This window comes from Heliangelus exortis, chromosome 20, assembly GCF_036169615.1.
Source record: "Heliangelus exortis chromosome 20, bHelExo1.hap1, whole genome shotgun sequence".
NCBI lineage: Eukaryota > Metazoa > Chordata > Aves > Apodiformes > Trochilidae > Heliangelus > Heliangelus exortis.
In genome coordinates, this window is record NC_092441.1 from 7719829 (window position 1) to 7741283 (window position 21455).

The window sequence follows — 21455 nt, forward strand, 5'->3', positions numbered from 1 at the left end:
TAGGCACGGCGGTTGCTAGGCAGGGCGGTTGCTTGGCACGGCGGTTGCTAGGCACGGCGGTTGCTAGGCACGGCGGTTGCTAGGCACACCGGTTGCTAGGCAGGGCGGTTGCTAGGCACGCTGAGCTGAGAGGCCGCAGAGCGGCGGGGCGGGGCAGTTCCGATTGGTTAAGCCGCGTCATGTGAGATCGGACGGTGGCCGAGCAGGTTCCTAGAGGACCTCCCCAGAGGCGGTCGGTCCGGGCGCGCTTCTCGTTTCCCATTGGCTGTCTTGCGTCACGTGGCTGGGCGGGGCCTCCGAGCGCCTATTGGCGGGGGGCGGGGCGAGGCGCGCGGATGTGGGCCCAGGCGCGCGCGCTGCGGGTGGCGCTGGTCGCGCGGTACCGGAGCGGCCCCGGGGGCTCCATGGCCGAGGCCTCCGCAGCGGCGCGACCGGGGCGGCGGCCCAAGGATGTCCCGCGGCACCTCTGGGCCCGGGAGCGGCGGCGGAGCGCGGGCACGGGCCTGGCGGGGCCCAACACCGTCTACGTGCAGGTGGTGGCGGCCGGGAGCCGCGACGCGGGCGCCTCCGTCTACGTGTTCTCCGAGTTTAACCGGTCAGTGCCGCGATGCTCCGTGCGGGCCTGAACGCCCCGGCCCGGCCCGGTCTGACCTGACCTCTCTTCCCCTCAGGTATCTCTTCAACTGCGGCGAGGGCACGCAGCGGGCCATGCAGGAGCACAAGTAAGTGGCAGAGACCGCTCCGGTTGCCCTCCCCGGGGCCGCCTCGGCCCCTGCTCACTCCCACCCGCCCCAATCTCTCCCCTCAGGCTGAAGATCTCCCACCTGGACAGCATCTTCCTCAGCCGGGTGGCCTGGGCCAACGTCGGGGGGCTGCCAGGTAAGTAGCGGGTCTGGTGGGGCGGTCCCGGGCTGACACCGGCTCCTCTCGCCAGGTTCGGCTGCAGGTCTGGGCCCCGAGGCCTCCGTTTGCATCCTGCCCCGGGGGGGGGGGGGGAATGGGGGTGGGAGTGGGAGTGGGGTCTGTCTGGCACGGGAGGAAGGAAAGGGCGGTGTGGGAGCAGCTCTGCGGGGCTTCCAGCCGCAGTGTGGGCTCTGCCGCAGGGCGTGAGGACACGTGAGGAAGGAGGAGGCGGTGGTTCCCCTGCACACAGGGCTTTGTCTGCCCCAAATCTGGAGGATGAGGCTTTAGCAGAGCTGCACTGTCAGCAGGGAGCTATTTGTGAGTCAGGGTAATGGGAGTTCAAAGGGACCCACAGAAGTTTCTGGCCTGCCCCTGCCCTCAGAGCTGGGTGAGATTAGAACAGATTGCTTGGGATTTGTCTTTCAAACTTCTGGAAATTTTCAAGAGAGGAGGATGTTAGTAACCTGTTCAGGTAACTTGTTCTGAATTACAGGTATTTTCTTTATGGTTGAAAATGCTACAAAGCTGAGGCAAAATTTGGATTTTAGTTGAGCTCTGGCCTTCATGGGAATATGCAGTAGCCCTGGTCAGTGGGAAGGATCTTTCCTGTGTAATCCCCCAGTGAATTTAGTGGGGCTGTGTTAAAGTTGTTTTTGTGCTTTCTTTTAGGTATGATTCTCACATTAAAGGCTATGGGGCTTCAGAGGTGTGTGTTCCTGGGGCCACCAAAGCTGGTGAGTAGGGACCACTTGCAGAAGGGAGAGTGACCCCTTCAGAGGTTAAAGCTTTCCTTGGAGCTGGGGAGCTGGCAGCAAAGGAATAAACCACTCCTTGTTCAGCTGTAAAATGCTGGTCTGAGCTAGTGCCAGCCCAGAGGTTCTGCCAGAAGGACTGCCTTTAAAAAGCAAATCTCTTCAGTTACAAGACACTCTCAGACTTCTGCTCCTTAAAATGCCTTTTCAGCTCATATTCTGGTAAATCATGTCTTGGCAAAGGGTGTCCTGTGTTCTCTTGTCTGTTCTCTCCCCATTTCCCTTTAATAGAAACTGAGTCTCTGACCTCCTGCCTGAAGGGATCTTTGCAAGCCTAACGTTGTCTCTAGGCTTAATATTTCTAATCTTCAGCATAGTTTCATTCCTTGCAGTCTGTGCTGGCTGATTATATTGAGGGAAGAGATGGGGAGAGTGGATTTTTTTTATTTTCCTTTCCCATTCTAAGTGAGTAATGCCTACCAGAGGCAGGACACCTGCCCAGTGTTTTCTGGCTGTTTCTGTGCTGTCCCATTTTCCCTCACTGGGCTTTGAGCCTTTGATTTCCTGACAGTGACTGTAACTCCTGAAATCCCTGTCTCTTTTCCAGCAAAACTACCTCAAAGCAATTCGACTCTTCCCTGGGCCCCTAAAGAGGATGGATTTAGGTATGTCAGTCAGTGAGCAAGGAGAGTGAATCTGAACTTGGAACTTCTTCTTGTTTTAGCAGTTGAAAAAAATGCCTCTAGTTCAGATCACAGTTTTAAACATTTAAACTGTTCAAATCCAGCCCAAGAACTGCCTGGAAGAAAAGCTGCTTCCAGCTGTTGGTCATAGGCTGCTGCCAGGCAGTGCTGAAGCACTCAGGAGGCACTTTACTTGCTAATTGTGGTATCATGGACTCCTTCTGTGGGTGGTGGGCACTTAAGAACTTCACTTGTTGATTGATCTTTACAGTTGGGCAGAGAAAGGGAAGGGGGGTATTCAGCAGGTGGTTTGTTGTTTTGGTTTTGGGTTTTAAAAAAAGGAAGATACTTTGCTAATTTAAATTCCTCTACTGTGTGAATCTCTTGTGTTCACTTTGCTGGTTTCTGATCTGTCTTCAGCTGTGCAGTTGCACACAGAGCCTGAGTATAAGGATGAGACAATGACAGTCTTGCAAATACCTCTGACAGGTGAGTATGTGGTCAGAGGGCAGCAGCACTTGTTCAGTAGCTGTGCCTCAGGGGGTTAAAGGAGAGGCCTCTGTTTGCAAGCCTGAGTAAGCAGAGGTTTATTAATGTGCCTGTTAGATCCTGCTCATCAGAACTATTTCAAAGAAACAAGACCTGCTGAGTCAGGGCCTTGGATTGTTCTTCTGGGTGGGGCTGTGAAACATCCCTGGATTTGGCTTTGGGAATCAGCTGAGTTTTCTTACAGCTGGAAACTGTCATGCTCAGAGTACAGGCAGAGAGGTGACAGAATTTAACAGTTTTGAGAGAATATGAAGGACTTGGATGGTTGATGGCTCCTGAAATAAGTGGAGTATGCAAGCAGAAGTCAGACTGGGGGGAGGAGCTCTGTATTCTGGTGCAGTTTAAACATGACTGTCATGGAAGAGGGAATGCTACTCGTGCTCTTCTTATCTGTCCCTTCTTCTCAAGTGATCTTTGTCTGCTTTTATTGGATTTGGGACAGGAAAACCTCCGGCTACTGAAAGTACATCACCTCGGAGTCCTGGAGTGTCAACTCAAGATAGCCCTAAGAGGGACACAGGGCCTGGATCCCCAAGAGCTGCACAGCAAAACATGGAGGGGAGCAAGGAAAAACAAAGCCCAAAGAAAACAGGTGAAAAAAAATTAATAACCTCTTTAGCTTAAATCATATTATGCCAAATTGAGGATAGGCATTTTCTCTCCAACCCGTTTGCTCCCTGTAGGGAAGTTCAGCTGAAAGATTACATAGAGCAGAATGAGTTCTGATAGATTGGAAATCAATGCATTACTAATAAGGCCTAGAAATCATACAAGATTCTTTCTTGGAGTGTGATTAGTCCCTGTAGTAGTTTGCCCCTGGTTAGAGCAGGTGTCCTAGCCTTTGAAGTTTAATTCAAAGTGGATGTTGAGGTTTATTATTTTTCAGTCTTGGGCTGTATTTTGGTTTCTCATAGCTGAAACTGTGGGCCCTCTGGCCTCAGGTGCTTGTAACCTTTTGCTCCTGGGCTCCAGGTTGGTTGGATGTTGTTTGTGTTACTGCTTTAGCAAACATTGGTATGTTTGGGCTTTAAGAAAGTGGTGATACTGAGTAGTTTTGCTTTCTTTCCCAGGTGGTGAGCAGAAGGCTGCAAGCAATCATCCTGATCTGGTGATGGCTTTCCTTTGTAAAGTAAGCTGGGACACAAAGATCTCTAAATGTGTGTAGAGTAGAATATTTCAGTTGGAGGAGACCTGCAATGATCATCCAGTCCAGCTGCCTGACTGCATCAGGGCTGACTGACAGCTAAGTGTGTTGTTAAGGGCATTTTCCAAACACCTGTTGAACACTGCCAGGCTTGAGGCACCAACCACCTCCCCAGGAAGCCTGGGAAGTTCCAGCTGCTGGAAGTTCCAGCATTTGACCTCTGTCTCTGTAAAAAAAATGTTTCCTATTGTTGTTAGGACACTTCATCTTGCTGAGCAGACTTCACTGGGGGTAACATTTTCAAGGAGGACTTTGAAGCTATTTTGTGATTTTGCTTGTCAAAGGTCAGAGTAACTGTAGCATGAGGAGGAATGGGTAAATAATAGGGACATTTTTCTAAAAGTCATTTTTAGAGCAGCCAGTTAGGTATATACAGGTTTTGTTCTTGCTTGGTGCTTACAGGAGGGAGGTCTGTCCTGCTGACTTGACTGAGGAAGGGAGCAAGAAGCAGCAGCATGATCCTGGAAACCAGAAAATCTAGGAAAAGCTTTTTGGGGGCTAATTAGATCAGTGGCTGTGGAACTGAAAAGTTAAAAAAATTCCCTTGGCTTGTAGGGGAACACTTAAGCTGCAAATATGTAGATCTTGTTTCCTGGCCCTCTTTATTTGGCTGATAATTCTGTTTTATTTAACTTTCTTCAGATTCACCCAAAGAAGGGAAAATTCCTAGCAGCTAAAGCACAGGAGATGGGCCTGCCAGTGTGAGTGCAAGATCCCAGGCTGGGGGATGGGGCAACACCAGGCATGCTGATGGTGGCCACCTAATATTTCTGTGGCCTTTTTTTCAGGGGAACTCCAGCCATTCTGCCCATAATTACAGCTCTGAAAAATGGAGAGAGCATAACTTTTGAAGGCAGAGAGGTAAGATGCATCTGTGCTTTCTGCTGTCCTCCCTCCTCCTCTGTGTTCCCAGGGTCACAATCTGTTCTACCAGTAGGTACTGAGACAGATTGTGTTGGCCTTTTTTAACACCCATTCTTGAGGCAAGGGTGGATAATGGTTGTCTGCCTGTTCCCTCTCATCTCTGCCAAGAGGCTGGCATGGATTTTGCTGGGTTTGAGCTACTTTTGGTCAGTGGTTGTTCTTACAGCCCCAAGTTGCTGCTGGATGTGGCTCCTGTGAGGAGTGTGTCTGGGGCTGTGCAGGGGTATGAGGAGGGAAGCAGGGTCTGAAATGAGTTCATTTGTGAGTGTGCTGCATGTCTGCAGTTGGTCAGAGTTTCTTCATCTCCCCTTCCCAAAACTGATGCAGTCACAGGAGGCCATGTCCCAGCTGGTCTGTAATGCAGATCCTGTCTGGGAGGTGGGATTCACCTTTTTTTGTGCAACAACAATTTCACAAAACTTTCTTTTCTTAAGCTTTTACAAACATTGAACCTAGAAGGTGCCAACATTCCCTTCCTTACCTCAGCCTGTGGTTTGCTCTGAGACCAGGGTTGGGATTTGTTGTTACACAGCAAAATGTGAACTTGTGCACTGAGAGCAGAGAGGGCTCAGGAGCTGTGCTGGCTGGGAGAGAGCCTGCTGGAGCTCCTGCTGGGACTGCCAAGAATGGGACAGAACCATGCAATTGCAGCTTGGCTGTGGTGTCATCTGTTGTGTGTCTGCCTGCAGCTCTTTCCTGAAGAACTATGCACCCCTGCTGACCCTGGCCCAGTGTTCATTGTCCTGGAGTGTCCTCACCAGGGCTTCGTGGATGCCATCTGTGAAAACCAAAACTTCCAAAGGTAGTGGGGCTGGGGACCTGGAGTCTTTGGGAGGAGAGACCTGTGCTGAGCTCTGCCAAAGAGAGGTTTTATTCTGGATGTGTTGGTTCTCGGGGCTGATGTCTGAGCTGTTTGGCCCTGTTAGGGAGCTGGGGATGTAGGAAAGGACTGGTGGTGCATTTTGAGCCTTTTGGGCAAGGCAGACCTGTGCAGGACCCCTGGAGCTGGGACAGCCTGGGCTTCCCTCAGGCCTTCAGGGAAGGGAATGTTCACTGGTGTCTTGGTGGGCAGCAGTTCAGAGACTGCCACCTCCCTGGACTGCAGGTAACATCTCTGTGGGGCTTGCTCTGTGGCATTTAGGTTTCTGAAAGACTCTGCAGATGTTGTTTCTCAAGGAGGAGAGGAACTGCCCTTGGGAGAAAAGTGGAGGTGACAGAAAATGTCAGCCTTGAGCCTGGTGGAGCCTTGGGGAGTCCCGGGCCGTGCTGTTAAGAGCTGTGCTCTGCCTGCTGCTTCTGGGGGCATCTCTGGGAGCACCTGGGCAGGGGTGGGGATGCCAAGGTGAGGGAGGACTGGAGCTCAAGTGTTCTGTGTTTGAATGTGCCCCAGGTACCAGGAGGGACTTGCTGGGGACAGGGTGGCCCTGGTTATTCACATGACTCCCGAGTCAGTGCTTGGAGACAGCCGCTACCAGCAGTGGATGGAAAGGTAGGGGACCTCCTGACAGCTTCAGCTGATGTCACTGCTGGGCAGCAGCATCTTCTGGTGGTGCCAAAGTTTTCCCTGCTGGCTCAGGTGAAGTTTGAGCTAATGGCTCGATGCTTGTGTGCCCAACTCTAACCTGGGGCTGAACCTGTTGTGTGTTTTATTGTCCTCTTGCAGATTTGGACCTGGAACTCAGCACTTGGTGCTCAATGAGAACTCTTCTGCAGTGCACAACCCACGCAGCTACAAGATTCAGACCCAGCTGAACCTCATCCACCCTGAGATCTTCCCTCTGCTTACCACCTACCAGAGCAAGGTAGGCAAGGGGCTCTTGCCTGGGTACCTCATACCCTGCACAAAGAATCTGTTTAATTCTCCTCTCTGTAGGAAGAGGAGGCTGTGTGTAGAGTGCCCATCGTGCGAGGAGAGTGCCTCCTGAAATACCACTTCAGACCCCAACAGGAGTGGCAGAGGTCAGTGGGTACTTGGGTTCCCAGTTTCTGGGTGTTGGCTTGAAGCAGCTTTTCAGTGTGAGTCTGTACTGAGGGAGGACATTGTGCCCCCATCCTCTGCAGATCTTTAGTGCTGGCTCTGCTGGGGTAGCTGCCAAGCTATCAGCTGTGGCTTGAGGGCTGTGTCCCTGTCCCTGAAAGTCTCAGACAGGATGTGGGGACATGGGTTAGTGAACCACTGGGAACATCACCTGACCAGCAGTTTGGAGTCTTGTTTCTGTCCTTTTCTTGCAACCTCATGTGCTTCTCTGTCATTTCCTTTGACCTCATATGCTGTGCACCCAACCATGGCTGTGGCAGGGAGAGACTTCTTGGGGTGTCTGGTTGAAGTCTTATCAGGCTTTCTGGTATCAGAATGATATCAGAGCTGAAATCCCCAGGTGGTCAAACAGGTGCAGGAATCTCCACTGGTTCTTGCTTTGTGGGCAAGTGGGTAAAGCTGCTCCTTGAGGACGTTACAGGTAGAGAGAGGACCCTGTGATGCAAGGGGATACCAGCTGCCATGGCTCAAATTTCTGGCTCTGTTGGGCAAAACAGGAGGACACAGATGCCAAGTGGAGTTTAAATTTCTCTGCTTAGGGTGTCTGAAGGCCTGTAGACAGGTCTCTTACGCTTTTGAGTAGTGTCTGAAGCCCTTTTGGGTGGTTGTTCCCCTTCCAGGAGTCTCCGAGCTGTCTTATGGTGCCCTCTAGTGTCTGACGGTTCTCCGGCTCTGGGAAGTGTGGGGGAACATAGTGCTTTTCCAGGAGGTGATTTCTGTGGTGTAGTTAGGCCCAGCCAGGGCTTTTTGGCACACACCATGCTCATGGATGTATCATCCCTCACCCCTCAAAACCAAACTTGGAAGGAGCATTTGACCCTTCATTGTAAGGCTGTTTTGCACAGTAATTTGGCACTTTGCTCTGAAAAGTGCTGTCTTCTGTGTTCCTACCCTGCCTCCTCCTGTTCTTTCAGAGATGCTGTGACTACCTGTGATCATGATGCATTTGTGAGTGAAGCCTTGGAGCTCCCTGACTTCCAGGCTCGTGTGAAGGAGTGCAAAGAGAGCCTGCCTGCTGTACCAGGTCAGGATCACACCTTGCCTTGGGTTAGTGTCATTAACAGGAAGTGGGAGGTGCTGCTGACCCACTGCTTGAGAGCCCAGGCAAAGCTGTGATCATGCAGTCTTTCTCCTGCCTGAGGTGCTCCTCACTCCTGGGGCTGTGCACAGGACAGACTTGGCATGAACAGAGTCAGCTTGTTTCAGCTGGAGTTAGGCAGCCTTGTGTGTCTGGTTATCTAAAGCTGCTGGGTTTGGGGATGGGGGCAGTTGGAGACCCTCCATGGGTTATTTTTCTGAGTCAACCAGAACTCATGTTGAATGCTGTGGTAGCAGCCACAGTGTGAGTCCCTGTGTCTGGGAGAAATTTGGCTGTAGAACCATCTCCCTTTGGGGCACTGTCCTCTGCATTTCAGTTGTCCTGTTGGAAATGAGACTTCCATGGCAGGACACAGGACACAGCATTGCTGACTCACTGTCTGGACCCTCATCCTGGGGGGAGTCAAGGCCCTGTAGGACAGCAGCCAGGTCCTTCTTGACCTTCCATCTCTGTCGTGGGCTGTGAGCAGAGTCCTGCTCAGATCAGAGTTCTGCACAGTGATGTTTGCTCTTGGTGGAGCACATTCTGTCTTCCCTTCTCATCCTTGCTGCTGTGGGAAAGCCACAGGCTGAGGGTGGGGAAAAAATGCATGTGGGCTCTGGAGTTCCTGGGCTGTTGAACTGAATGGTGCCTGACTGGGCAGTATCTGGATTGTATATATTCATAAGACCCTGTTTTCTGTTTTATCCAGGAGATGTAGCTGCTTATCCTGAAATTGTGTTCTTGGGAACAGGATCTGCAATTCCAATGAAAATCCGGAATGTCAGTTCCACCCTGGTAAATACCAGGTAAATCCCAGTGCTGGGCATCCTGCTGGGAGGGAGAGGCTCAGTGTCTCAGGAGGGCTCCTTTGAGCAGTGTGTTGATGGCACAGGCAGAGTGCCCCCACTGTGGAGTCTGTTGGACTTCAGCTTCAGGCACCTGTCTGTGGATGGGGAAGGCTTGAGAACCCCCTGTAAAGGCAAACATAACATTTTATGTCTTCATTTATTTTGCTGTCTCCCCCAAGGGTGTGTTCTGCTCCTACCCAAGACCAGAATGAGCTGTGCAGACACAGCAGGCTTTTTAAAGCCATGGTAGCAGAACAGGAGCAGTATTTAGAGGTGTAGAGCACTGAGACCTCTCTGCCTTCCAGCCCAAAAGATCCTCCCCCTCTGAACGGGCCCCGCTCGGAGCTCATCCAGTGGCTGCTAAATGTTTTTGTCACTTGTCTTGTCAGCTCTACCCGATCCCTGCTCCTGGACTGTGGGGAAGGAACATTTGGACAGCTCTGTCGCCACTATGGAGAGCGAGTGGACCAAGTGCTGTGTAACCTCCTGGCTGTGTTTGTGTCTCACATGCACACGGATCACCACTCGGTAGGGTGAGGCTGTTGCAGGAGAAGGGGCCCTGCAGGCATGCTCTGCTCTTTAGCATTCTGATGTAGCTCCAGGAGATGGATGGAGGCTGCCCTGCTGTTGTTAGTGGTGCAATTCCCCTCTGTTCCCTACAGAATCTCTGTTACTAATTCCCTCTCCCTGTAATGGTTCCCTGCAGACGTGGTGGGACCATCCCAAGTTTAGGTGTGTCCAACTCAACTTCCTTGAGTGCTTTACAGTAAATACTCAGAGAAGGACCCCTTGGTCTGTTCTAGATTGGGCCTGAGCTAGGCATGCTGCTTGCTGGGCTGCTGTCTGGGAGCCAGGCTGGGACTGAGATGTTGCATAAAGACTTTTCTGCTCCCCACTCTTCCCAGTGCTGCTGTGTCTGCTCTCAAAGGGAGGGCTGTGGGACTCTTGTTGGGGACTGCTGGTTACCAGTTTGGGGTGTGAGCAGTTACAGTGTTACAGCAGCCTGGCAAGTTGCAGTTGTTGGAAAAGAAGTAATCTTATTTTTATCTATAGGATTTCTAAAAACTGTAGCTTGCTGAGTTGTGGCGATACTGTTGCCACCCCAGGTATTTCTGACTACAACTTCATGGCACCTTTCTTCCCTTTGCAGGGCTTGTTGAACATCCTGATGGAGAGGCGGAGAGCTTTTGTAAGTAGTGCTGTTGTTTCACTGCTCCTAAACTTGCCGTGGAGTGAGGGAGGGGAACTTCTGAGTAGTGGAAGGGCACCAGAGTTTCCCTGGGTGTTGTTGCTCTCTGATTTGGTGTGTTCCCAGTGCTGATTCCTCCCCCCTAACCCTTTGCCTTTCCAGGCAGCCCTTGGTCAGGCTTTCAGCCCTCTGTTCCTGGTAGCTCCTGAACAAATCATGCCTTGGCTACACGAGTACCACAGCCACTGTGAAGAGATTCTTGGAGACATCAAGTGAGTTGTGTGTGGTATGTGGAGAAACATCCTTGCTGTGTCCTTATTCAAGGCCAACCACTGTCCATTCCCCCCACTGGGTCTCTGAAGGTGACTGACTCCTTCCACTGGGTATAGAAATAGGGTGTGCAGTTTGCTACTTAGTAGAGGCTTACATGCAGGCTTTCCTTTTGCTTAGGAGAGGAGGATTGTGAAAGTGAAAAGATTCCTAGAAGAGAGCATTTGACAGTGGGGAAGAAGTGACTGGATGAGTTACTGAGAGCAAGGGGAAAAACAGATGGGTGCAAAAAATTGTTTTGTTTGTAAGGCTCTGAAAAGGAGAAATAAGAGAAACAGGCTACTTAAAGATAAGATCAGGTTTTACTTTGTACCTGTCCTCAGCTATCTCTTCTCCCCTCCCTCACAGAATGATTACTTCCCAGTCTCTTGTGAAAGGCTGTGAGAACATCAAACCTAAAGCCAAATGGTTTTTCAGTTCTCTGTTAGAGAACTATGACTTGGCTGAGGTAAGCTCACGAGCTGGAAGGGGCAGTTGCTATGAGGGGCAAAAGGGAACCCGAGGTCTAACACTTATATCTTTGTTCAGTTTCAGACTTGTGAAGTCCAGCACTGTAAAAATGCTTTTGCATGTTCAATGATCCACAAATCTGGCTGGAAAGTAGTCTATTCTGGTGACACGATGCCCTGCATGGCCTTAGTACAAATGGGTAGGTGACAAAAACACTGCTTGAGGAATCTGTTGGAGAAAGGTCTCCACCTGAAGTGGGCATTCCCAGTCCCCTGTCTGCAATACAGTGAGGGGCTGAGGGGGAAAGTGAAAGTTCATGGAGGCAGGTGGGCCAGTCTGTGTTTAACTGAATGCATGATTATTTATCCAGGGAAGAATGCTACCCTGCTGATCCATGAAGCAACACTGGAAGATGGCATGGAAAAAGAAGCAATAGAGAAGACACACAGGTGGGGTGTACTCTGCTGTCACTATTAGGCAGGTGAAGATGTGGAGCTGAGCTTTGTCCTTGAAGCTCGTGGTGAAGGACCCAAGTCCTGTAGATAGTTCTGGTGTGTGTAGAGCTCTTCAGCACCAAGAATGATGTATTGCTTGAACCAGCTCTGTAACTCTTGTATCTCCTCCAAACATTCCCAAAGAGAGAGGGGAAAAGCTTTTGAAGTGGACTCTACAAACAGACCAGTCCAAACAAAAGGTCCTCTGCTTGGTCACACTTCAGGACTCAGCTCAGGAGGCAGAAGAGTCATCATACCCCTCCAGCTAACCACAGAGTTCAAAGCCCCAGCAAGGGGGGGGAACCTGAGGGCAGCTTAGTGGGATTAGGTGTGAGATACACTGCAAGAGAGCTGCACTTGTTGTGCCCCTGGAACAAGTGTTTGGATAAGTCCCTGTCCCCAGCTTATGGGACTCTTAAATGTAGAGCTCCAAGGAATTATAGCTCCTTTCCTGCACTCAGAGTTGTTTGGATGTCAGAGACTTGCCACTAGTGCTGATTGCTGGAGGAAGAGGTGCCTGGGCTTGCTGCAGGGAGCAGGGACACCTTGTGCCCAGCAGCTCTTAAGTAGTGTCTGGTGTTGGCTGCTGGTGTGATGTGACCTTATCTGCCCAAAAGCCAGCCCTGCCCTATTGGTGGGGGGGAGAGTGCCAGCCAGCCTGTGTGTGACACATTCCTGTTCCTTTTCAGCACAACCTCCCAGGCAATCCAGACTGGGATGAAGATGAATGCAGAGTTCATCATGCTCAATCACTTCAGCCAGAGATACGCCAAGATCCCACTGTTCAGTGAAGACTTCAGTGAGAAGGTTGGAATAGCATTTGATCACATGAGGGTAAGTTTGGGAGCTTTGAGCCAGTCTGTGGAAAGCTTTCAGTGTTGCTTTGGGATGGCTGCTCATGAACTAAATTCTCCCCTTTTAACATTCTGTCAATGGACTGTCTCCTGAAGAGTTGTCATCTTTGAAAGAACTCCAGTTGGTGCTGGCAGCAGACACCACTGGTGGAGCAGGCAAATGGGTGGCACAGAACAAGACAGGTGCTGGTGGCTCTCTGAGAACAGAAGTCCACTCTTAACACACTGGGCACTTGCCTCATGTCACCTCTTTTCTGCACACTTCTCCCAGCAGAAAACCAATTTTGCTTCCATTCCTGCTCAATTGATGTTCTGCAAAAGATGTCCAGGATCCAAGAGCTGCTGCCATGGGATCAGATGCAGCCATAGCAGTGAGAGTAGGCCACTAAGCAATCAAAATTTGTTCAGTGTCCACATAATTTCTTGTAAAGAATGTAAAGAAAATATAAGTACCTTGGCCTGTGGGTTCTGTGGACTGACTTCTGTAAGGTTGAAAGTGATGACCTGCCTGCTAGTGTCAGCACAGCTGGAAGTAGTGAGGTGGGGGTCCTCTGTACTGGGTGCTGCATGGGGGAAGGGGCACAGCTCTGCCACCTCAATAGGCAGGAGACAGGAAAGGAAAAAGGAAAAAAAAACAAAACAAACCACATGAAATGTTCCTGTCTCTGAAATATTTCAGGTACGTCTTGGTGACTTTGCAACCATCCCAAAGCTGATCCCCCCTCTGAAGGCTTTGTTTGCAGATGACATAGTAGAGATGGAGGAACGGAAGGAAAAAAGGGAGATGAGGCTTCTGAAGGAGACTGCTGTCATGTTGGACAAACTGGCTGCTGGTGAGAACAAGGAAGAGCCTTGCCAGAAACGGAAACAAGCCAAGAACCATCAGGAACTACCAAACAAGAAGCTGAAAACTTACCAGACAGTAAACTGAAAGCAGCAAGGTTGAGAACACTCTGCTCTGTTAGAGGTGCCTTGCTCCCTGCAGGCCTTGGGAGCACACGGTGCTGTGAGCACCGTGGCAGAGAGGATGGCCTCAGCACCTGGGTTTGCTTGGTCACCAGTGGATCTCCGTGGGCTGCAGCCACCAGGCTCACAGCAGCAGCTCGAGTCCTTCCAGCAACAGTGTCTGCTCACACAGTTCCTGTTCTGGGCCTTGCCAGTCCATGGGTCATTTTTCTTTTAGCCAAAAGTTCCTTTCTCTCAGCTGTTTTTAGTTTTGGTTTCCTGCTACAAGCTATTGGTAATGCAGCAGCAGTTGTGACCTCTGCAAGAGATACGGTTTGAGAAGCCCTGGAGGGGCCGTGGATTCGCCAGAATAAGGTGGGCAAGTCTCAGGGTTATGAGGAATGCAGCTAGGTATCAGAACCCAGATCATAGGAGGAAATTTCACAATAAAATGGGACCCAGTTAAAAATTAACTTTTTTGAATTAGGGATGTGAATGCTGTTGTCTTCCCATTTTATTTTGGTTTTCTCGGATGACTTTTTTTTTTCCTAAGATCAGTTTTAAAAAACCTTTATTTAGAATCTGAATAAACCACTCAACATGTTTCAGGAGGCTGCTGTTTAGTCAAAATTGATAATGAGGACTTAAGAGAAACAAATTCCTGAACTGGTCTAGAGAATAACCTTGTTTGACTGTTTCTGCTTTTACAGCATTGGTGTAAAGGCCAAGATCTTGTTATGGTGCTGGAGCCTCATGACTGTTCTGGCTCTGTTTTGTGCCAGCAAAATCAAATCTACCTCTGTTTCTCTACAGCCAGGAACTTCACTTGTCAGTTCAAGGTGGTAACAACTGGGGTGACTCTTGAGCAAGTCCAGAGCAGAGGAGAGAGTGTTTACTGCACCAGATCCCTGTTCTCCATGTGGAGGACTGGAAAGCTGGCAAAGCAAGTGTATGTGGAGAAGGTGTGGTTAAGTGGAGTGGTTTTGAGGCTTTTTGGAGGTCATCCTATGCACTGCAGGTGTTTGGAAGCAGAAAGGAGGGAGCTTTGCAGTGTTTCAATTAACAAGCTCAGGCTAAGAGGCAGCTCAAAGACACTGGGCCCCCACGTGCTGCTTAGCAAACTATACCAGCATGTATTAGAGATTTAAGGTGATGAAAGATTAAGACACAAACTGCCAGCAACCCATCTTTGTGTCGATAAGCTCTGCTTTAATATTATGCTTGTCTAAGGAAGAAAGTGGATAATGGACACTGCTGTTATCACATGTACACAAAGGGCTGCCGGGCTCCTCAGAGGAGCCGGGGAGTGGGGCAGGGAAGTCCTTGTTAAGGCACAGGTTTAAAACAGGATCGTGGTAGGGTGCCCGGGGACGGAGCTGCTTCCTGCTGGGGGAGGAGGAGTGCCCTCTGGGAGTAAATAAGCGTCTTTAATTTGGAAAATAAGAAACTACTTCTCATTTAAAGGTATCAATAAAAATGGAAACAGAGCAGTGCGGAGGAGCCCGTAGCTCCCAGGCCATAGCTCCAGGTGGTTGATGTAAGAGTGGTGACTGCGGTGGAGCGACACGATAGGGGCTGGTGCAAGGAACCTGTGTGGGGATGGGATGGAACATGAGCCCTGGAAGCTGAGCTGCTGCGCTGTGCGGGAGGGCAGCAGCCTGGCAGCCCGAGCCGGGGCAGCTGGGCCCGCCCTCGGCTTCTGGCCGGGCCCGGGGGCGGCTCCTCGGGGTCCCCCGGGCAACGCCGCCGCCTCCCAGCAAACACCCGCCGGGGATGGAGGAGCAGGAGCAGGAGCACGAGGTGGCAGCGGCGGGGCCGGAGGAGCCGGAGCCCGATCCCGGGGCCGAGCGGCTGTGGCGGATCGCGGCGCGGGGTCTGGGGGTGCCGGCGGGGCGGGGGCCGGTGGAGCCGCTGCTGCGGGAGTTCCTGCGGGGGAAGGTGGCCCCGGCCCTGCTGGCCTGGAGGGGCCCGGCCGGGGTCCTGGAGCTGGGGCCGGGGCCGATCCCCGCCGCCCAGCCCAAGGCTCTCTTCTTCCTGCGGCCGCCCGGAGCCGTCCCTGGGGAGCTGCTCTGCGGGGACCTGCCCGCAGATACCCTGGGGCATTTCGCCGCCCTGGTGGAAGAGGTAAGGCCCGAGCAGAGCCCCGGCACGTGGCGCTCCTCGGCCTCCTGCCCGGCTCTGCTGGTGTCTCCTGATTGAAACTCTGCCCCTCGGAGCACCTCCAGGTCAGGGGTTGTTTAGAACTCATCTAAACCTCCCAAATCCCCATCCTCATCAGCGCTGGGCCCCTGTGATTGGGGTGGCTTCGCGGGGCTGCTCTCCTTTGAGGAATGACAGGGTGATTGGTGCTGGAAGGGACATCTTGAGGTCATTTGGTTGCCCAGGGTCAGGTCTGGGTGGATTTTGAGTATCACCAAGGACAGATATTCCACAGCCTCTCTGTTAAAGTTGTACCGGTTCTCAGTCACCCGTGCAGTGAGAGAATTTCTTGATGTTCAGAAGGAACCTCCTGCAGTTATCTCAGGTGGGCTCATGTTTTTCCAAAGGGATCTTTGGGAGGTTCAAGTACTTGTCCTTTCCTGAGTTAATGGCCTGAGCCACCCAGCATCGTCTCATTGGATTCCTGGTGTCCCTCGACCTGGATAAATCTGAGCAGTGAGGCAGTAATGGGAAAGTAGAACTGCTTCATTTGAGGAGCTGTGATGATCCCATTAGTGCATGACCTGTAAATTAAATCCAAGAGTGGGTTCCCAAGCGGTTATCTTAGTTTTGTGGGGTACCTTGTTACATATATGGGCAGCTTTCATTCTGAGGTATTTGATGAGACCTTGCTGCCTCTTCCAGTAGGCTTGGAGGGAATAGAGGCCATTGGCCTGGAAGATGAGAAATCGTGAGTCAGTCTGCACAAACTTCAGTTTTTGCATCGTCACTTTGTCATCTGTGGCATGTAGTGCATGAGCAACATTGAAAACACTGCTATGGGGAAATTTTGGGAAATCAGCAGATCCTGTGGGATCCTGCTTTCTGTCAGCTGCTGGGGTTGTGTGTCCTGGCTGTGTGTCTCCAGGCTGCCCTCTCCCCCAGGCTCTGCAGGTGGGTGCTCTATTTCCTGAGGGAGCAGATTGTGCCTGGGTTTGGTCCCATTTTCCTCTCAAACTTCATTGAGATAAGAGAGTGGTGGTGCTGGGTCAGGGGGATGGTGTGAGTTTGGGTGAATTTCCTGAGGGTGGGGAAATGCATTGCTTTGCCCCCTGCACAAGCACTCCCCAGGAAGCCTTTTACCAGGGGTTTTTAGGACAGCCTCAGAAGAATTTGTTGAGTGCAGGAGACATTTTGTGTCAAACTTTCTGTGGGTCATTGGAGGACATCAGGAACAGACACACCAAAACTGTCTTTATTCAGTGGGGAAGTGCAGCTGAGCAGGGCACACCTGGGGTGAGTGCCTGCTTGTTTCACTTGATTCCTGTGATGGCTGCAGGGCACACAGCTCTGCTGAGCGGAGCTGGGGGCTCATCATGACTCCAAGTAGCATTTTAGCACCCTAAGAGAGAATGAGCGGCTACCATTTGTCTGGTTACACCATTATTAGCATTAGCAGTCCGCCTGATTTAAGTAATAGGGGGAAATCTTGCTAATAACGTGGGTCAGACTGTCAAAGGTGGACTGGGGAGTTTCTGCCCATGTTCCCTGGGGTTTTGTTCACCCTTCCCACTGCTCCCCAGGCAGAGGTTGCTGATGCTGGGATGTCACCCTGGTGGTGCTGGGCTGCTTTATTCCTTTTCAGTTTTGTGTCTGTTTGTATCTAGTTTTCTACTGCTAGCCTCCCACAAGCCTGGTAACACAAAGGGCTGTTGTTCATCACCAGGGACAACCTGGCTTTGTCAGGCTGCTGCCACAGGCTGCTGCCAGAGCAGAGCCAGCCCAGGGTAGGTGACAGTTCTTGTGTTGCCATCACAGCTCAAACACACCAGACAAGCCCAGACTAGCCCCACACTGCCCAGTCAATACAAACCCTGGGAACATTCATTGTTAGAGACAACCCAGCCCTGCTGGCCTTAAAAGGCTGCTTTGCAGCCCTGTCCCTGCCTGCTGGCCCTGAAACAGGGAATAAGCAGGGGTGTTGTGGGGGCAAGAGCCCAAGGAACTGTGTCTAGTTGCAGGTTTGAGAGGCTGTGAGAGACTGTGGATGGGGCTGCTCACTCTGTCTGCTGGTTTCCACCCTTCTCAGCTGCTGGGATGCAGGAGAGAGGGTATCCAAACAAAGAGGACCTATAGAAGCCTCTTCATTGTCACCTGTTCCTCATCACCGACCCTTTTCTTTTACACAGGCAGTGAACTTCTTGGGACAGAAATTAATTCAGGTCTCCAGGCTCAGCTGAGCAAGGACCTGGTGGGCTCTCCATCTCCTGCAGACCTTTTTTTCACTTTTGCTTTTTCATGACTCCTGCCATAGGTGATTGTGCCCATCCTGACAAACAAGAAGAACCATCAGGGCTGGCCACAAGTGGTGTCAAAAGATATTATACATCACGTCCACAATCTAAAAAGTACTGTTTTCAGGGTTGTTGGCCAAGTAAAGGGCAAGACCTTGCTGCCTCTTCCAGTAGGCTTGGAGGGAATAGAGGACATTGACCTGGAAGATGAGAAATCGTGAGTACACTCCCTCCTCTCTACTGAGTTTTCTCTGCTGATCCATGTGCTGTTTCTTTTGGGGGTTTCCTACTCAGTCCTGGGGACTCTTCTTGCTCCGTGTCATCTGCTCTTCATCCAGGCTGCCAAGATGTGTGTATTTTGCTCTTCCTGCTCTCTGGTCCATGGTTCTTCCTTTGGGCACTCCACAAACAGCACAGGCAGGAAAAGCTCAGAAAGGGCAAACACATGTGGGTCACAGAGAAACAGATAACTGTTTCTTGGATAAACCCCAGTCCCTGCAGGCGAAGCATCTGTTTCCCTGATGCTGCTGAATGGAAGGGTGGGATTCTCTGTTCTTTCTGCCTTTTGTCTGCCAAAGCATGCCCAGCCAATGGTTAGAAGTTAAATGACTCCCTTGTTAGTGATTTCATGGTGTCTGCTTGGTCAAGGCTATTCTGCCCCCTCTAAGAGCACATGCAGAGGTATAGGGAAAAACACTGCTAACATCCTGGAAGTTTCTGAACTGTTCATGGTCCCACAGAGAGTGTGGGAAGCTGTTGCACCTGTCCTCCTGGAGAAGTAGGGTGGCTTCCCAGGCACCCATGATAATTCCTGGTGTTTCTATTCAAGAAATAAATGGACATCTTTGATAATTTTGGTTCTCTCCATTCAGTTAAACTCTGGTAACTGTCATGATTCTTAAGTTCACTTCCAGCCCTTAAGGCACAATCCCCAGGAAAGCCATCCCAGCATATCTGGTTGGTTAGGTCAGCTGTGGGAGGCTGGGCCTCAGGTACTGCTGGTCTTTATCCTGCAAAATCTTCAGCAGCTGAGGAATCCCCATTCTTTGCTAGGTGATGCTGGCATCATGAGATTATCATAGCTGGGATGATGGCAGGATGCTCACATTGCAGCTGGGGGAACTTCCACCTTGGTCCTCCCAAGGAATTGGGTTGGTGTCCAAAGCTGGGAGCAGGAGTGTGACTGCTGCAGTGCTGGGAACCTGGCCCAGGCCAGGATAACCACATCTGGAAGGTCCTGGCAGGGGCTGGGGTGTTTGCAGAGCACATCAACATCATGCTCAGGCTGCACATTTTCACCATGGGATCTCAGTAGATGTGTCAGTGAGCACAGTGGGATTCCTGACTCCTGGGACAGGAGGTGGGTGGGATTGTGAGAGAAGTTACTGCTTCTAAGGCAGTGGGATGTCCTGTCCTCAGTGTGCCAGCCTCCTTTGTGCTGGTTATCTGAATTGAGTTAATGACTGTAGTACAAAGTAGATTCAGGGAGGACAGCACTGGGAAAGATGATCTTGCTGGAGGTACAGCTCTTCAGGCCAGAGAATCTGCATGGATCTGGGACATGGACTGGCTATGTGGAGAGGTGGCAACTGGCTCTGCCTTCCTGTCACTCATTTTATGAACAGTGTGTTGCCCACCGTGCTGCAGAGCTTCATTCACTTCCCAGGGTGTCATTCCTGTATTTAAACAACAGGCAGATCTTATAATTCTTGATAGCTTTATAGTTTTGCAATGTGTATCTGGATCAATTTGTAGAGCTGGCATAGGCAAATCAGAAGCTAAACATCCTCTGTAAAAGCCAGCTGCCCATGGAGTCATTTTAAGCAAATACAACTGAGCAGTGCATGCCAAGTAGGAAGCAAAGTTGATGTTGTGCTCTGTTCTCTGCAGCCTGAAGCTGGTAGATAAATCTCTTGTATATGCCACTGAGTCAGCAATCATAGACTGGAGCTATCAGATCGAGGAAGCACTGAACAAAGACTCCTCAGAGCCTCTTCTGCAAGTCAGCAACCCCAACCCAAAGGTGGAACTGGAGTTCTGGAAGAACAGGTACCCTGGGCAGGGCATGGTGGTCACTGGCCCTGGTTTTGGGTGGAAGGAAAGAGTTGGATGGGCTACTTCTATGAGTTGAGAAGAGCAGACTGTCTCAGGAAAACTTGAGCTAAGGATTGTTGTTCATGCAAATAAAATAATACAAAGTGGGAGGTCACTGGGCAATCGGATGGGGTTTAAGTCCAGGGGCTACACCCTGAGGGGAATTTGTGTTTGGAAATGCTTTTTCTATCACTGTTCACTACCAGCCACAGGAGAAAGAGCTGATGGGCACTTCCTGTAAGGCCTTCTGGAAATGGTGCAGCTCAGCTGGCTGCTGTTCAGCTGTCAGTGTCTAGGGGGGTGAAGATGCTCAAGAACCAGGGAGTAGTTTCCTCCTGCCCTTTGAAAACCTTTGTGCCATAATGATCCAGGCTGACTGTGGGCAAAGCTCTGCTTGCTGGACAGCTGTCACTAATGCTTGCAGAAACACCTGAATACTTCTTTCAGCACTGTCCTGCCAGTGGCAGAGCTGCTGTCCTGCTGAACCCCAGTCCTGACTGTCCTGTACAGTTTGTCCATGGCTCCAATGAGCTTCCTCCCATTTTCTTTAACTGCTGGGACTCAGTTTCTGTGTAGCTGGAGGAAATCCTGAATCAGGTGAATGGGAAATGGGTGGCGTGGGAGGAGAACCACTGCTTCCCAATGTGGGCTTGTAATGTGCCTTGATTGCTGTAGGTGTGATGACCTGGAATGCATTTACAATCAGCTGAGCAGCAGGAAGGTCAGGAACATGATCGAGGTGCTGGAGAGAGTTGAGAGCTGCTATGTTCCAGCCTTCAAATCTATGCTCATGGATGTTGAGGCAGGTGAGATGCTTGGGCAACTTCACCACATCTATGTGCTGACTTCAGGCCTTTGTTCAAAGCCTGGTGTTACTGCAGCCAAGCCCAAGGTGGCTGTTGTGGCACTGACCATTCAGAGTTTGCTGTGACAGTGCAGCCACACTGCTGCCCTCTCTCTGTTTTGTGAAGTGAACCTGGGTTGCTTGTGCTCCATCTGATGGATTTTGTTTCCAGGCTGGAATAAGCTTAAACACTGCTCTGCTGAGCCAGACCCTTCCAAAAGGTCAGGGTGAGCAGATTGGAGAGTTTCCTCTGCTGTAATAAAGCATTTGCTTTCAGCAGGACTCACCCCAGCTTTCACCATCTCTTGTGGTGCCAGTCTGCAGGAATGGGGGCTCAGGGTAAAAGAACAGATCTCGTAGCCAGCTGAAACTAGCTTTGTTAGGCTTCTGATTCCCAGGATTTGGCTACTGTAGCCTCAACTTCCTTTCTAAAGGAGCAGCAGTTGCACTTTAGGATGCAGGGTCCTTGTGGTTGCACAGAAATCCAGGCAGAGCTGAGGGGCTGCAGGATGGGGGGTGAGCAGGATGTGCTGAGCATGACCCCTCCTCCCTCAGGGCTCTCCACATCCCTGGCCAGCCCTCAGCTCCCCTGGACACCTTGCCCGGAAGATTGTGGGAAGGATGTGGTGGGGTGGGTGACCTGTAGGTGGTGGTGTGCATCTGTACATCTGCTTTCTCTCCCTTACTTTTCGAACCTGGCACGATGTAGTAAGGCAAGAGAGCTGTGAGCAAAAAATGGCAAGATTACACTTCCCAGTTTAGGGGATTAAAGACCCTTTCTAATATTTTTTTTTCCTTTCATTCATAAGAAGACTTGTACGGAAGGATATTTTTTTTTCC

At 50.9% G+C, this 21455-nt stretch overlaps 2 protein-coding genes across 2 annotated transcripts in view; both read left to right on the forward strand.

Annotated features, from left to right (window-relative positions):
* The first annotated feature begins 298 nt into the window (after nt 1-298).
* Nucleotides 299-13855, forward strand: ELAC2 (elaC ribonuclease Z 2). The gene is made up of 24 exons (XM_071764712.1): nt 299-595; nt 672-722; nt 809-879; nt 1573-1637; nt 2263-2320; nt 2759-2827; nt 3330-3479; nt 3958-4016; nt 4734-4792; nt 4880-4952; nt 5705-5817; nt 6406-6504; nt 6679-6817; nt 6889-6974; nt 7968-8077; nt 8844-8940; nt 9372-9510; nt 10133-10171; nt 10334-10443; nt 10850-10949; nt 11030-11150; nt 11322-11400; nt 12135-12279; nt 12979-13855. Exons 1-24 carry the CDS (start codon nt 336-338, stop codon nt 13228-13230), a joined length of 2544 nt encoding a protein of 847 aa, XP_071620813.1. The 5' UTR covers nt 299-335; the 3' UTR covers nt 13231-13855.
* Nucleotides 13856-14006: 151 nt separating this feature from the next.
* Nucleotides 14007-21455, forward strand: part of DNAH9 (dynein axonemal heavy chain 9) — a 170928-nt gene continuing 163479 nt past the window's right edge. Inside the window, exons 1-4 of the mRNA XM_071764710.1 lie at nt 14007-15368; nt 17698-17894; nt 19568-19726; nt 20447-20577. Of these exons, the coding sequence (XP_071620811.1) occupies nt 15018-15368; nt 17698-17894; nt 19568-19726; nt 20447-20577 (838 nt within the window). The 5' untranslated portion in view covers nt 14007-15017. The remainder of the gene's footprint in view (nt 15369-17697; nt 17895-19567; nt 19727-20446; nt 20578-21455) is intronic.

Coding starts and splice junctions, on each gene's coding strand:
- ELAC2 (XM_071764712.1), top strand. CDS start 336: ATGTGGGCCCAGGCGCGCGCGCTGCGGGTGGCGCTGGTCGCGCGGTAC. Junction 723..808: donor CGGGCCATGCAGGAGCACAA/GTAAGTGGCAGA, acceptor CTCTCCCCTCAG/GCTGAAGATCTCCCACCTGG. Junction 2,321..2,758: donor CCTAAAGAGGATGGATTTAG/GTATGTCAGTCA, acceptor ATCTGTCTTCAG/CTGTGCAGTTGCACACAGAG.